Below are 12935 nucleotides of genomic sequence, written 5' to 3'. Positions count from 1 at the left end.
TATGTCCCTTTAACAAAATAGCAGTAGTAGGTTTCCATAGGCCTGTGGCCCACTCCGCAGTGTCAGGTGTGAGTTCCAAGGAAGCCAGCGAGCAGGCCTTAAATGGAGTCAGACAGTGGCTGGTTACTCCCACTTTTGTGAAGCTACTGTGGCAATTTATCGTGCATGCAGCTGTCTGCAGTAGCCATGGGCTTTGCAGACGGATGAAACTGATGTCTACTTACCTCCTCCAGTAGGATTCACCGCACTTCTCTAGTTAGGTACCAGCTCCAATTTTCTATATCCAACGACCTAAGTAAGAGTTGTCTTCAGCAACAGGGCCTTACCATCAGGTTGTGGAGAGCAGCCAATACCCTTGGCAATGCCTTGTGATGTTTTGTGTGTTTAGAGGAAGAGATCCATGGAACCCTTGGCCAATGACAAGACACTATTTGCAACTGATACCCACTGGCAAAGGAAAAAAGAAACAGTTTCCTCCAATGGAGTGTAACTGGCTCACCAATCATAGACCAAAACTCCATGGTTTTGTTTTGTGGACTTTTTGTTTTACTTTCTTTTGTTTGGGAATTTTTTTGGTCTTCCTGGTTTTTTGCTTGTTTCAATTTTTGGTTTTGTGAAGGGTCTTTTGTATGTTTGTTTTAGTTTTGAAAGAGAAAGAAAGAACATAAAGTTGGGTGGGAAGAAAGGTGGGAAGGATCTGAGAAGAGCTGGAAAAGGAGGAAAACATGATAAAAATATATATATTAAAAAAGTGCCGGGCTGGAGAGATGGCTCAGTGGTTAAGAGCACTGACTGCTCTTCCAGAGGTCCTGAGTTCAAATCCCAGCAACCACATGGAGGCTCACAACCACCTGTAATGGGGTCCGATGCCCGAAGACAGCTACTGTGGACTTGCATACATAAAATAAATAAATCTAAAAAAAAAAGTGTCTTAAATTTTTTTTTTCAGAAAAACATATTACCTCTCCGCCTCCTGAATGCAAATGTCATGGACCAGCCATGTCACAGCCTGCTACCATGATAGATGTGTGTTTTCAAACAGTGAATGAGAATAAACCCTTGCTTAGAGAGATTTTCCTTTTTTATTTATATTATGTTGCCAGGCGGTGGTGGTGCACACCTTCAAACTCAGTTCTTGGGAGGCAAAGGCAGGCACATCTACAGGTTTGAGGCCAGCCTAGTCTACAGAGTTCAAGTCCTAGCATCCATACAGCAGTATACAACTATCTACAACATCAGTTCTGGGACGCCAACACCCTCTTCTGGCCACATGGGCACCAGGCATACAAGTGATACACAGACATACATGTAAGCAAAACACCTACATACACAAAATACAATTATTTTCAAAAGTTTTTTTTTTTTTTACAAATACCAGGAAAGCTAAAATGCAAATGTGCTGAACATATACCAATTTCTCCTTGCCACTATTCCCTAAGTAGCACAGCGTTACTACCATATACACAACTCTGCATTGTTAGTCATGGGTATTCAAGACATGACTTAAACAGGATATGCATGATTTATATGCAAATACTATGCCATTTTTATGAAGGGACTTGAGCACCCTTGAGTTCTGGAAACAGTAAGGATTCCTAGAACCAATCCTCTAAAGATATCAAGGGACAACTACCCAATAAAATCTCAAGCATAAAAAGTGCTAAAAGAGAAATTTTTAACATAACAGTGCACCAAAGTAGCTATCTCTGTGCAAGAGAATTATGTGTAGCTTTAAAAAAAAATTACAAATGCTTGTTACAGAAATGAATTTTTAAATAACCAGGTAATTTCATTATAAAAGGAAATACACATAAAAAACAACTGTGCTGGTCAATTTATGTTATACCACAAATTTTATTGCTAATTTCTTTAATCTTATGATCAATATCCTCCCAGTGAAGGAACTAGGTGGTGATTATTTCTGAACTACTATACTATAAAGAGAGGAGGGGATAAGGGGAAATCAGTGATCTATCTGACTGCCAACTCTGCTATCTGTCACCCACAGCTGTGTTAGATAGGCACATGCACACACACAGAGAGGAAAGATAGATGCACACACAGAGAGAGGAAAGATAAATGCACACACACAGAAAGAGAAGATAGATGCACACACACAGAGAGAGAGGAAAGATAGATGCACACACAGACACAGAGAGAGAAGATAAATGCACACACACAGAGAGGAAAGATAGATGCACACACAGACACAGAGAGAGAAGATAGATGCACACACACAGAGAGAGAAGATAGATGCACACACAGAGAGAGAGAAGATAGATGCACACACACAGAGAGAGAGGAAAGATAGATGCACACACAGACACAGAGAGAGAAGATAGATGCACACACACAGAGAGGAAAGATAGATGCACACACACAGAGAGGAACAATAGATGCACACACACACAGAGAAGATAGATGCACACACACAGAGAAGATAGATGCACACACACAGAGAAGATAGATGCACACACACACAGAGAGAAGATAGATGCACACACACACAGAGAGAAGATAGATGCACACACACAGAGAGAGAAGTTAGATGCACACACACAGAGAGAGAGAAGATAGATGCACACAGAGAGAGAGAGAGGCAAGGGGCAAGGGAGAGAGAAGAGGAGAGGCTGACTCCTGTACAATCCGAGATGCTGAGTTGCAAGCTGCATTTGAAAAGACTCCAGTGTGGTCCATATGCTCACTGCCATCTAGAAATACTAATATAGGTCTACTAAGTAGACTTAGGTCCTCAATCCAACTATGGCATAATCTAATCCAAGGACAGACACTGTGAGAGAACAGGTTTAGATTACTCAAGACACTGGGCTCCATCCCTAGCCTCCCAATATCCTTGCCCCCGAAATTTGAGTGGACTTTCACTTAGAACACTGTTTTAGAAGACAGATATAATAAAGTCATGTTTTAAATAGTCAAAATCAACTTTCTTTGCAGATGTAAACTATCACTAAGCAGCAATCTCAATGCCATTTCACCCTCCCCTGTCTGGCATCTTCTTCTCTATTCTTCCCTAACCCCTGTTTTCTCCTAAGGCTCTGCCCCCCTTGACAATATACTTTTTTACTATAGTAAAGCCTAAAGATTTCTTTCTTTTAATCCTAGGTTAGCAGCTTTAAAACACAACCTGATTACAAACACCTGTGGGGTTTTCCACATGGAACCTGAGAAACATTCTTAGCTAGGAGTAGAACAAGATACAAAGATCCACAAACACAAGAAATATCCTGGACCAACAATGACTGGAGGAGTTGGAATGCACCCGACTTTCCTGACCACCACCTTTTTTACACATACCAAGAATAAGAAAGGCAACTTTAGGAAATCCTAATTCATCTCTCCATGCTCCTTGGTAATAATACAGTACTGCACTCAAATGATGACAAGACAAATCCTGAGTAAAAATATACTTCTCTTCAAATCATCTAAAACCAGTACTTAAAAGATACAGAGTCAACTATACCTTCCGGACCATAAACTTCACAACCTCAAACTAATAACCCATGTATTTCTACAATCTTCTTGGTGACTTCAAATTAGCCAAATGTATCGCTAAGATCCAAGTTACATTATAGAAATTTCTACCAAATGTTCCTCTTCCTAAAGTTTGATCAGTCTAGAACATAAATTCTGCACACTGCAGGAAAAATGATAGATAAAGAAGCCTGATGATCTAATCCGAAGATTTGATTCCCAGAACCCACATAGTAGGAGAGAACCCACACACACACATGCACAATGTAATTTTAAAAATACTCTAATTCATAGTAGTATTTTACATTTTAACATCATCAGACGGCTTTTTTCCTTCAAGATGCACAAACCCAGGGCTTCTTCCCCTGAGGAACATCCTCAACTCCAGCCAACATTTGACAGCTCTGTCCCCTTTCTCTCTCTCCTGCACCATCAGTGAGTGGATGACTGTTCAAATACGGACAGCTCTCATTCATTACTATTACTAGTATTATGTACTCTATGTATATATTTTTAAAGTTGTTTTCTTTTGCTTTTACATGCAATCCACACTGCTGTGAACATTTTTATACAAAACTGTTCAGTAGCCAAGTCTCTTAGGAAAGTAACTCCTTCTTGAATAGCCCTAGGACAGACATCTTTGTAGGCATCATATGGCCAAAGGTGGCATGATAACATGAAAAACATTATTCAAACCTTTCATGTTGACATTGCACTGATAATACAAAAGTCCTAGGAGGTGAAGAACTGTGCTAAGTTGACAGGAGCAAGACAATGGATCGTGAGTCTCCTGATGCAGGGACCATCTCCACCAGAGTGCTGCCACAAAACCTAACCCACATTTAATCACGACGAAACATTAGACAACTTGGTTTGAGGGACAGTCTACATGATTTGTGGCTGGTACCTCTGAAAGACAAAGAATGGGAACATGGCTCAAAGTTAAAGGAGACCTCTAAATGAGAGAAGAGTGAAACCAAGAAAAATTTACTAGTTTACAATATTTTTGCAAGCCGAAATTACTTCAAGGTGAAAGCAGAATTTTGTCATATTCACTATTATGCATATAACTCTGAAGTACAGAATATAACAGGGTAAATCTTATGAAGTATAGTAAAATGTCAATGGACATCATTCTTCAATATTTTGAAGCAAAAACAAAAGCAGCATTATAAAGTTTAGAGATAAAACCAGAGCTAAGAGTTTATGTTTAATACTTCAGAAAATATTTAATAGATGAAAATTAAACCACAGAAACTAGGATACATTCCAACAAGTATTCCACATGAATGCTACTAACCTGCATGCAGAACTGTTTTCCAATGTTTAAGCGCTAGAACATAGCTGTTACAGAGCATAGGCCTTGAGCTCAATCCCCAGCACCAAAACAGCATTTTCAAAAGGAATCAATCAGACTACCAAGAGCTGCTTCCCATTAGATAATGTTACATCATCCTGAAGTAAACAAAGGCGCTGAAACTGACTCCTTAAAAGCACATGCTTTCATACTAGGTGTGGTAATACAATATACAGACTCTGCACTATAGGACATGCTTTCATACTAGGTGTGCTAATACAATATACAGACTCCGTACTATAGGACATGGTCCTGAAAAACTGTGACAGAGGAGGGAGGAAATAAGCGCTGACTCTGATGCATGGGAGGGTATCGAAATGACATGTGCTGTAAACACAGATGTTAAAGATGATAAATGTGCGGAGATAAAAATACCTCCACCCTAGAAAGACACTTAAATTTCTTCATAAACCTACAATCACTGATCCTAAAAATCCTCCAAATAACTATACTATGGTCAGACTTCTGACTGAGCTAGCACAAAAACAGAACTTTACAGTGTGCATAAACAGACATGCAACTGCTGGGAGTAGAAACTGGTCAAACACCTTTGCAGGCAATCAGTCAATATCTGTGAGAATACCAACTATGTACACACTTAGCTGTAGTAATTCCAATTCTGCAGTAGGAAGAATTGTAATTCTGTAGTACTTCATCATTGTAAGAACTAAGGTATAAACACCTGTCAATAAACCACTAGGAAAGTACATCTCTGCATCCATCACCTATAAAGAATAAAGTAAACCTACATAGAAGTACCAACATGGAATGATCACCAGTATGAAGTACTAGATGAAGTAAGCAGAGTGAAGCAGAGGGCTGGGGCGATGGCTCAGCCTTGATGCCAACCTCGGTACCTGTGCTAAAAAATGCCAGGCAAGACTCCCATACGTGCCTGTTATCCTAGTGCTGGGGGTAAAGAGAAAAGAAGACCCCCAGGGCTCAGTCAGTCAGTGAGCTCCAGCTTCTGTGAGTGAGCCTGTCACAAAGCAAAGCAAAGAAAAGAAGACACCACACATCTGACCTCCACACACTTGCACACCCAGATGTACACCCACCCCATATGCACACAGACACACATGGGCAGGCACACATACAAGTATAGAAAACTAAATATAGTTTATTGCTATTTGTATTTAAGTGGAAAAAGAGATTGTAATTTCAGTATATTCACATCTGTGCTTGCAACTGTAAAAATACACAAGAAACAGGTTAACAGTGGCTGCCCTTTTCAGTGCATTAAAAACTAGCTAAAGCACCATTTCCAGCTGGGTATGGTGACCCATGTCTGTAATCCAGCATTTGTGGAGTCTGTAGCGCAGACGGATCAGGGGTGCAGAGCCAGCCTCAACATGTCATCCAAGACCAAGATGGTTACATTAGACCTCTTTAAAAATGAAACAAAATTTTATAAATTGCTAGTTCAAAACTGAGTTGGCTCATGTTAACTTTCTTTCTGCTGGTAGCATTATCCATTTCAATATTTAGGCTCTGCCAAATTGATTGTCTTAGTAGCACCTTATTTAAAATTCTGAAACGTAATATAAGTTCAATATGAACTTTCTAAATGAATAGTTATCAAGAGTAGATCTAAGTGAAAGTAGATTGAAATAAATCATATTCTGTGAGAACAACTCTTATGTTTGACATATAAAAATCATAGTGTCAAATAACATAGACACCTATAATGGAGTAAGCCAATATTTTCACTAACTCTCAGGATGAATATGTAAAATTTTAATATCATGTTATTGAGACAGGATGCTAACTAGAGAAAAAGAATGCCTCTTCCTATGTCTATCCTCCTCTTGGAAAGTCACACATACGCGCGCGCACCACACACACACACACACACACACACACACACACACACACACACACGAGCACAAATAGCTCACAGTTTTCCCTCCTCTATTACGTACGACAAAGATATATTAATTAAACAATTTCGATGAAAATGCATTTTCAAGTCCCAAATGGTATTTACCAACTAAACTCATAAGTCATTCTGTGTCACAGGCGGGAAGAGAACAGCTAGCTCAACAAAGCAAAGGCACCAAGAGACAGACCACCGAGCGACTCCACACCATATGGCAAGGCAAGCCTCCCATTAGACAGTTATCACTTGGTAGCTGATTAATGTCAATGCTTATTGGACAGCCTCTCCGGCCCCTGCCCTAGAAGAGGAGGGAATCTGTTGTCTGCAATGCTTTCATCTAGGAAACTTGAAAGCGTCCTGGAAATAAACAATCCGGGGGTTGGGAAGGATGTCCTATTCTGCAAGTTGTTTACCAGGTTTGGAAGCTCAAACTCCCGGTGACTGGGCACTGTACTGCAGGAGAGCCGACTGCTGCCCTCGGCCCTCTCTCCCACGCGTGTAGTCCCCAGGCCCCGCTTACCGGTGGGCGCGCTGTCCAGGATGCGCAGGTCGTAGGCCCCCGAGCAGCGGTAGTTGGCGGCCGTGCCGTTGTCCCACACCACCACGACCTCCTCCGGGCTCTCGAAGCTCCGCACAGTGCCTACATGGCCCTCGCCGCCGTCCTGTTTGCCCCACTTCCAGTCCGGGCCGCGCACTACGCGGGCGCCGACCCCCTCCACCATCACTCGGTTGTTGCGGGAGTTACTCATTGGGGCCCGGACAGTGGGCGCCGCCGCCGGCGGGGGAGCCGTGAGGGAGCTAGGCCCGGGCCGCACTCTGGAAGTCGGCGGGGGCGGCAGCGAGCCCCGCGGGCCGTGGGGCCGATTCACCGGGGCGGCGGCGGCGCGGTCCCCGAGGAACCCTTCGCCCAGGCCGGGCCGTGGCCGTCGCGGCTCCCACACTGACTGGAGGTTCGCCCGAGGAGGCTCGCAGGCGGCGGGTTGCAGGCCAAGGGCGAGCGGCCGTGGGCGGGGGCTTTGCCGCTTGCCCCGGACTCCCCGGCCGGGCTACAGCGACGGCCGCCAGCAAACCTCGCTCTCCCCCGGCCGGGAGCGCGGAGGGCCGGGGGAGGCTCGCCCGGGCGCGGCGGCGAGCGCAGCGGTAGGCCAGGCGAGCCGCCGACCCTCAGCGGCTCCCGGCCGCTCGCTCCGGCCTGGACGCCCGGGAGCCGGCTCCGAGATGGGCAGCGGCGCTAGCGGCCGGCGAGCGGCCGGCGCCGGGGCCCCAGGGCCCGCTTCCCTCAGCCCCCGCGCAGGCCGCCGCGCTCCGCCCCGCCACCGAGTCCCCGCCGGGCGAGAGCGGCTCCACATCCGGGTACCGCCGCGTCCAGGCCCGAGCGGCGCCTCGTGAGGGACTGCGAGGTGCTCCTCAGCGACAACAGGGTGGGAAAGGTTTGTGGGGGCCGCCCGATCCCGGAAAGAAAGAGAAGGAAACGGATCCCTAAGCGTCCCCGGGACGCCAAGGGAGTGCGCATGCGCGCGGTCCGGCCCACGGAGGCCGAGAGCTCCGCCTCCGTCGGGAAAGATGAAGGGCGGGTCCCTGGGGTGCCTCCGGATAGTTTGATGCTTCCCATTGGCTGGGAGGAAGAAGAGCTAAAGGGGGGGCGGGGGAGGAGGATGAGAGCAGGCTGGTTTTCTGCTAATGTCAGCGTTGATGATCCCTGGTGTACTACGGAGAGTGAATTGAGGATTGCATACTGTTTTAGGCTTCTTTTCTAACGGGAGTAGGAATAGGGCATATGGCAGCACAGATTAAAGGTGACAGTATTCCTTGTACAAATAACCAACATTTTAAACCAGAGAGGGTGACTGGTGGTGTGTTTTTAAGCCTTTTGAAAGATGTGCCTTGACTTAGTGCGGTCAGGATAATAAGCAGACTCCACTCATCATATTATGATTATATTTGCTATGACATATTTAAATTGGTTTTTAGAAGGGGATGATAGGGATGGAACCTAGGGTTACACTCCCAGACTCTGGAGTTTACTTTTAATTTACTTTTAATGCCATATCGTCGGGGATTTTGTTTGAAACAGAATTTCTCTATGTACTTCAGTCTGACGCTAACCTGGAGATTCGCTGCCTCGGTTCTCCGGTTGCACTGCCACACCCAGCTAACCACAGAACATTTTAATTCCAGCATTTTACACACCTGAAATTCAGCATTTGGGAAACTATAGCAAGCAGATGGTAAATCTCTGCGCAGCCTAGGCTACATAGTAAGACTATGTCTCAAAAAACAAGCAGATAAAACCCAAGGATCTTACTCTACCTTAAATGAATAGCCCCACTTTCTTAAACTGAAAGGGCATTTAAAAGGTAATCTTAGTGAGTTAGTGGGTGTCTTTGCAGGACAGTAGCTTTTTAAGACGTGATCACATGGAGCCTAGGCTAGCCTCAAACTCCTTAAAAAGATGTTATATTCCACACTGTGCATGTTTCCCTATAAAATAGACATTATAAAATGATTTTTTTAAAATCTTTAAACAAGTTGCCATGCTCTCTTCTCTCAACTTAGGGCACTCCTACATCCCTAGGTGTTTACATCGGTACCTTCTAGAATCTATACGAGTCATCATGGAAGTTGCGGTATCATGTGTGGGTCTGTCATGTTTACAACATATCTAAGTTTATCTTCCGTTTTCTAAGGAAATATTGGGTGCCATTAAACTCAAGAGATTTCTTCTCTTCTGACCACAGGTCAGACAAACCCATCCTTGCTGGGCATAATTTTACTCCCTTTAATCAAAGAATTCTGTAGGCTGAAGCAGTTGGATGCTTTCCTCCACATGGTGATTCAGGGTTTCACGCTCTTCACCCACTGTCCCCTAAGACAGATAAGAGAGAGAGAGCAAGAGAGCGAGAGAGCGCTAGAGGACCAGAGCTCTTAAGGTCCATACTCCAAATGCTGCACTCCATCATCTAGAACTCAAGTCCACCTGTTTGAGAGAGGGAAAATGTAGTCTAGCTGAGTGCTTATTTTTCCCTTTTGAAAATTCAAATCATTCACAAGTAGTCAAACAGCAGAAATTTAAGATAGCGAATTGACTACAAATAGTGTTGGAAGAGCTGCAGACATGAAGAGGCAGCAATAAACTATAAAGTGCTATCCCTTGGTACTAGAGAAGCAAAAGAGGGTGTGGCGTAAGAACCACATGGCTACTGTTGAAACTGAGCAGCTTCTGCTGTTGTTGGAACTTTGACTATTTTGCAACCAGCCATGGTCCCTTATTCACACTAACATGGAGATAAGGAGTCCAATACCACCTACCCTGTGGGTCTCTCTTCTCCCTGGGGTCGTTGCTCATTGTGTCACAAGAACAAAGGGAACAGAATCAAACAGGATTTCTGACATCCAGTGAGTATGAATGCTAATAATGATTCACCAGGACCAGGTTTGGAGAGACAGGCCAACTTTACTAGGGATGAATCAAAGATTATATAGTTTTGGGGTTCAGGGTTGGAATATCCAGGGTAGGCAAAAAGTCATTGATGAAGGCTTAGGGTCCTGAGATGCCTCAGTAGCATAGGGAAGCAATCCAGGAATCTCAGGTGCTAGCTGAATGGGTTCTTATCTGAAGAAAGGAAGCTGAAGCTGTAACCTAACCAAGGCTATGTGACTATCCCGACAATGGTGAACTTTGACCTTAATTAGCAGGGAAATATACCCCTACCAGAGACAGGGCTGGTGAATACAGGACACACCCTGATCCTGGAGCTGCTGAAACTGGCTTGCCTGTGTAGGTAAACAGAAACTGCCCAAATCTCCCTTGTATTAGTTTTCTTTCTAATGCTGTAATCTCCATGACAAGGTAACTTACAGAAGAAAGGGCTTGTCTGGGCTTACAGGACAGCATGACAGCAGGTGGGACATGGAGACTAGAAACGGGTGGACATTGAGAGCTGAGGACTCGAATCTCAAACTAAAAGCAGGGAACAGAAACCAAATGTGAAGTGACACAAATCTTTAAACTTGCAAAGCCTACTTCCAGTGACATAACTCCTCCAACAAGGCCACAACTCCTAAGCCACCCCAAACACAGCACCAACTGGAGACCAAGCCTGTAGAAGGGGAGCATGTGCAAACCACTACAGCTCCAGCAAAAGCAGGACGAAACGTGGCTTCCCTCTCCTTCCTTTCCTTACAACTAGCAAGAGGAGCCTGCTGTGTCAGGTGTTCAGCAGTATTGTGACCATTCTACCAAACTTAAACTGCCGTATAACCAAAGTAACACCATGCATGTTCAATTTGAACATTCTTCCCAGTGAAGTCTTTCAAGAGTTGTGGGAGCAGAGTCTGAGATTCCTGAACTCCGAGTTCCCTGCCATTTACTTCCCGTGCATACTACTTGGTGACTGTATTAGTTAGGACTCTCTAGAGGAATTGATAGAATGAAGAGAATGTATATATTTCATTCATGTATATATGGATAAAAGGGATTATTAGAATGGTAGAATGGCTTACAGGCTATGGTCCAGCTAATCCCAATAATGGCTGCCTATGAAAGGAAAAAAAATCCAATAATTGTTCAGTCCCACGAGGTTGGATATCTCAACTTGTCTTCTTTTTTTTTTTTTTTTTTTTTTTTTTTTGGTTCTTTTTTTCGGAGCTGGGGACTGAACCCAGGGCCTTGCGCTTCCTAGGCAAGCGCTCTACCACTGAGCTAAATCCCCAACCCCTCAACTTGTCTTCAATACACAACCGAATAATGAAGAAATAGTTGCAATGGCAATGACGGAATGGACTTGCTAAGTATGAGGGTGAGAGCAAGCAGGCAAAGAGCAAAAGCTTCCTTTTCCATGTCCTAGATAAGCCTCCTGTAGAAGATGTGGTTCACATTAGAGATAGGTCCCCCCCCTCCGCAAAAAAGATCTGGATTAAAGGTGTATGTGTCTTCCTGCCTCAAGATCAGGATGAAAGGTGTGTCTTCTTACCTCAAAGATCTGGATTAGAAGTAGATCTTCCCAGTTCAAACTCCATTTCGGGGTTTTAGTTAATTCTAAATGTAGTCAAGTTGACAACCAAGAATAGCTATCACAACAGGAATGATGGGAAAGGAACAGAATGGCTCTTCAGGTGGCTCTAATAAAACTTCCGGCCTCTGGACCTGTAAGGCCCAATGTTCTGTTATTTTAATCCCCTTTCAACACCCATCCCCAAAATTCATAAGGTAGTTATTTAGTAGTGTAGTGATGAAAAGAGCCAAAAACAAACAAATGAAAACAAAAACAAAACAAAGATTTGGTTCCTGAACCTACTGATTCTGATGATGGGAATAACATATTGGTCACGTAGTCAAAGCACCCACCCTGCTTGATCTAGAGCAGGCATTTGCCTCAACTATATACTACTTTTCAAAGGGAAACTATTACTCGTGTAATAGTTACTATTACTCGTGTAATAGAAACTATTACTATTACTTTGCTCCAAAGGCCTAGAGGTGTGGACTACTTCTCTTCTTGCAGCACTTACCACAGAATCCACGGACGTGCTCCATCCGACACTAGGTAGTTCAATGCACTCCGCTGATTCGCATGCCTCACGTGGGGAAAAGCTCGTTCTGCAACCTGGGCCTGTTGCAGAGACCTTCACTTGCTTCAGGACTAACTCAAAACAAGTTTGATTAGAAAAGGTAGAAACAGAGCGATACAAACGTGGCATATTTATTTTGCTTATAAAATACAAATAAGTCCACATTTTTTTGCCTCTTCTTTAGCAACTAAGGTGAAAGGTATACCAACTTGCCATTTTGATGGGATATTCTCACATGTCCCTGGGCTCCTACCAACTTCACCAAAATGACAAGACCTGAATTTTCTTAGGATGACTTCTCTATCTTCTGTGTCCTACTGAAACATCTCCAGTTCTTGACACCCAGCCTCATCAAGGCAAATCTATTTGCTGCCATCCACATAATGAAGCCAAGTGAGGCCCTGTAGGGAGCAAGCAATGACACAAAGTAGCAGAGTCCTCCTGACTCAGAGGGAAGAGCTAAAGCTGCAGTGCTGATGCTGCCACCAGGAGGACACCATACGCTCATCCTTGTCAAGTGATTTGGAGAAAGAGCATCTTCAGGTCAATGCCTGTGCTAGCTGGAGCTGCGTAATAATGGGCTACAGTGACGGAGCCGCATTTAAAAAGCAGCTACAACTGACTCACCGTCTGAGT

General features: G+C 44.1%; 1 protein-coding gene across 2 annotated transcripts in view; it reads right to left on the bottom strand.

The window, feature by feature from the left end:
* Mib1 (MIB E3 ubiquitin protein ligase 1) overlaps positions 1-8157 on the bottom strand; it is a 124466-nt gene extending 116309 nt beyond the window's left edge. The window contains exon 1 of one of the 2 annotated variants that reach the window (NM_001107405.2): positions 7249-8157. In NM_001107405.2, coding sequence (NP_001100875.1) covers positions 7249-7477 — 229 coding nt within the window. In that variant the 5' untranslated portion in view covers positions 7478-8157. The remainder of the gene's footprint in view (positions 1-7248) is intronic. The other variant, XM_039096931.2, reaches the window with a different exon arrangement.
* Between the last annotated feature and the right edge of the window lie 4778 nt (positions 8158-12935).

Source organism: Rattus norvegicus, chromosome 18 (assembly GCF_036323735.1).
Source record: "Rattus norvegicus strain BN/NHsdMcwi chromosome 18, GRCr8, whole genome shotgun sequence".
Taxonomy (NCBI): domain Eukaryota; kingdom Metazoa; phylum Chordata; class Mammalia; order Rodentia; family Muridae; genus Rattus; species Rattus norvegicus.
The sequence above is the reverse complement of the archived record's forward strand: the minus strand, read 5'-3'. Positions and strand labels throughout refer to the sequence as shown.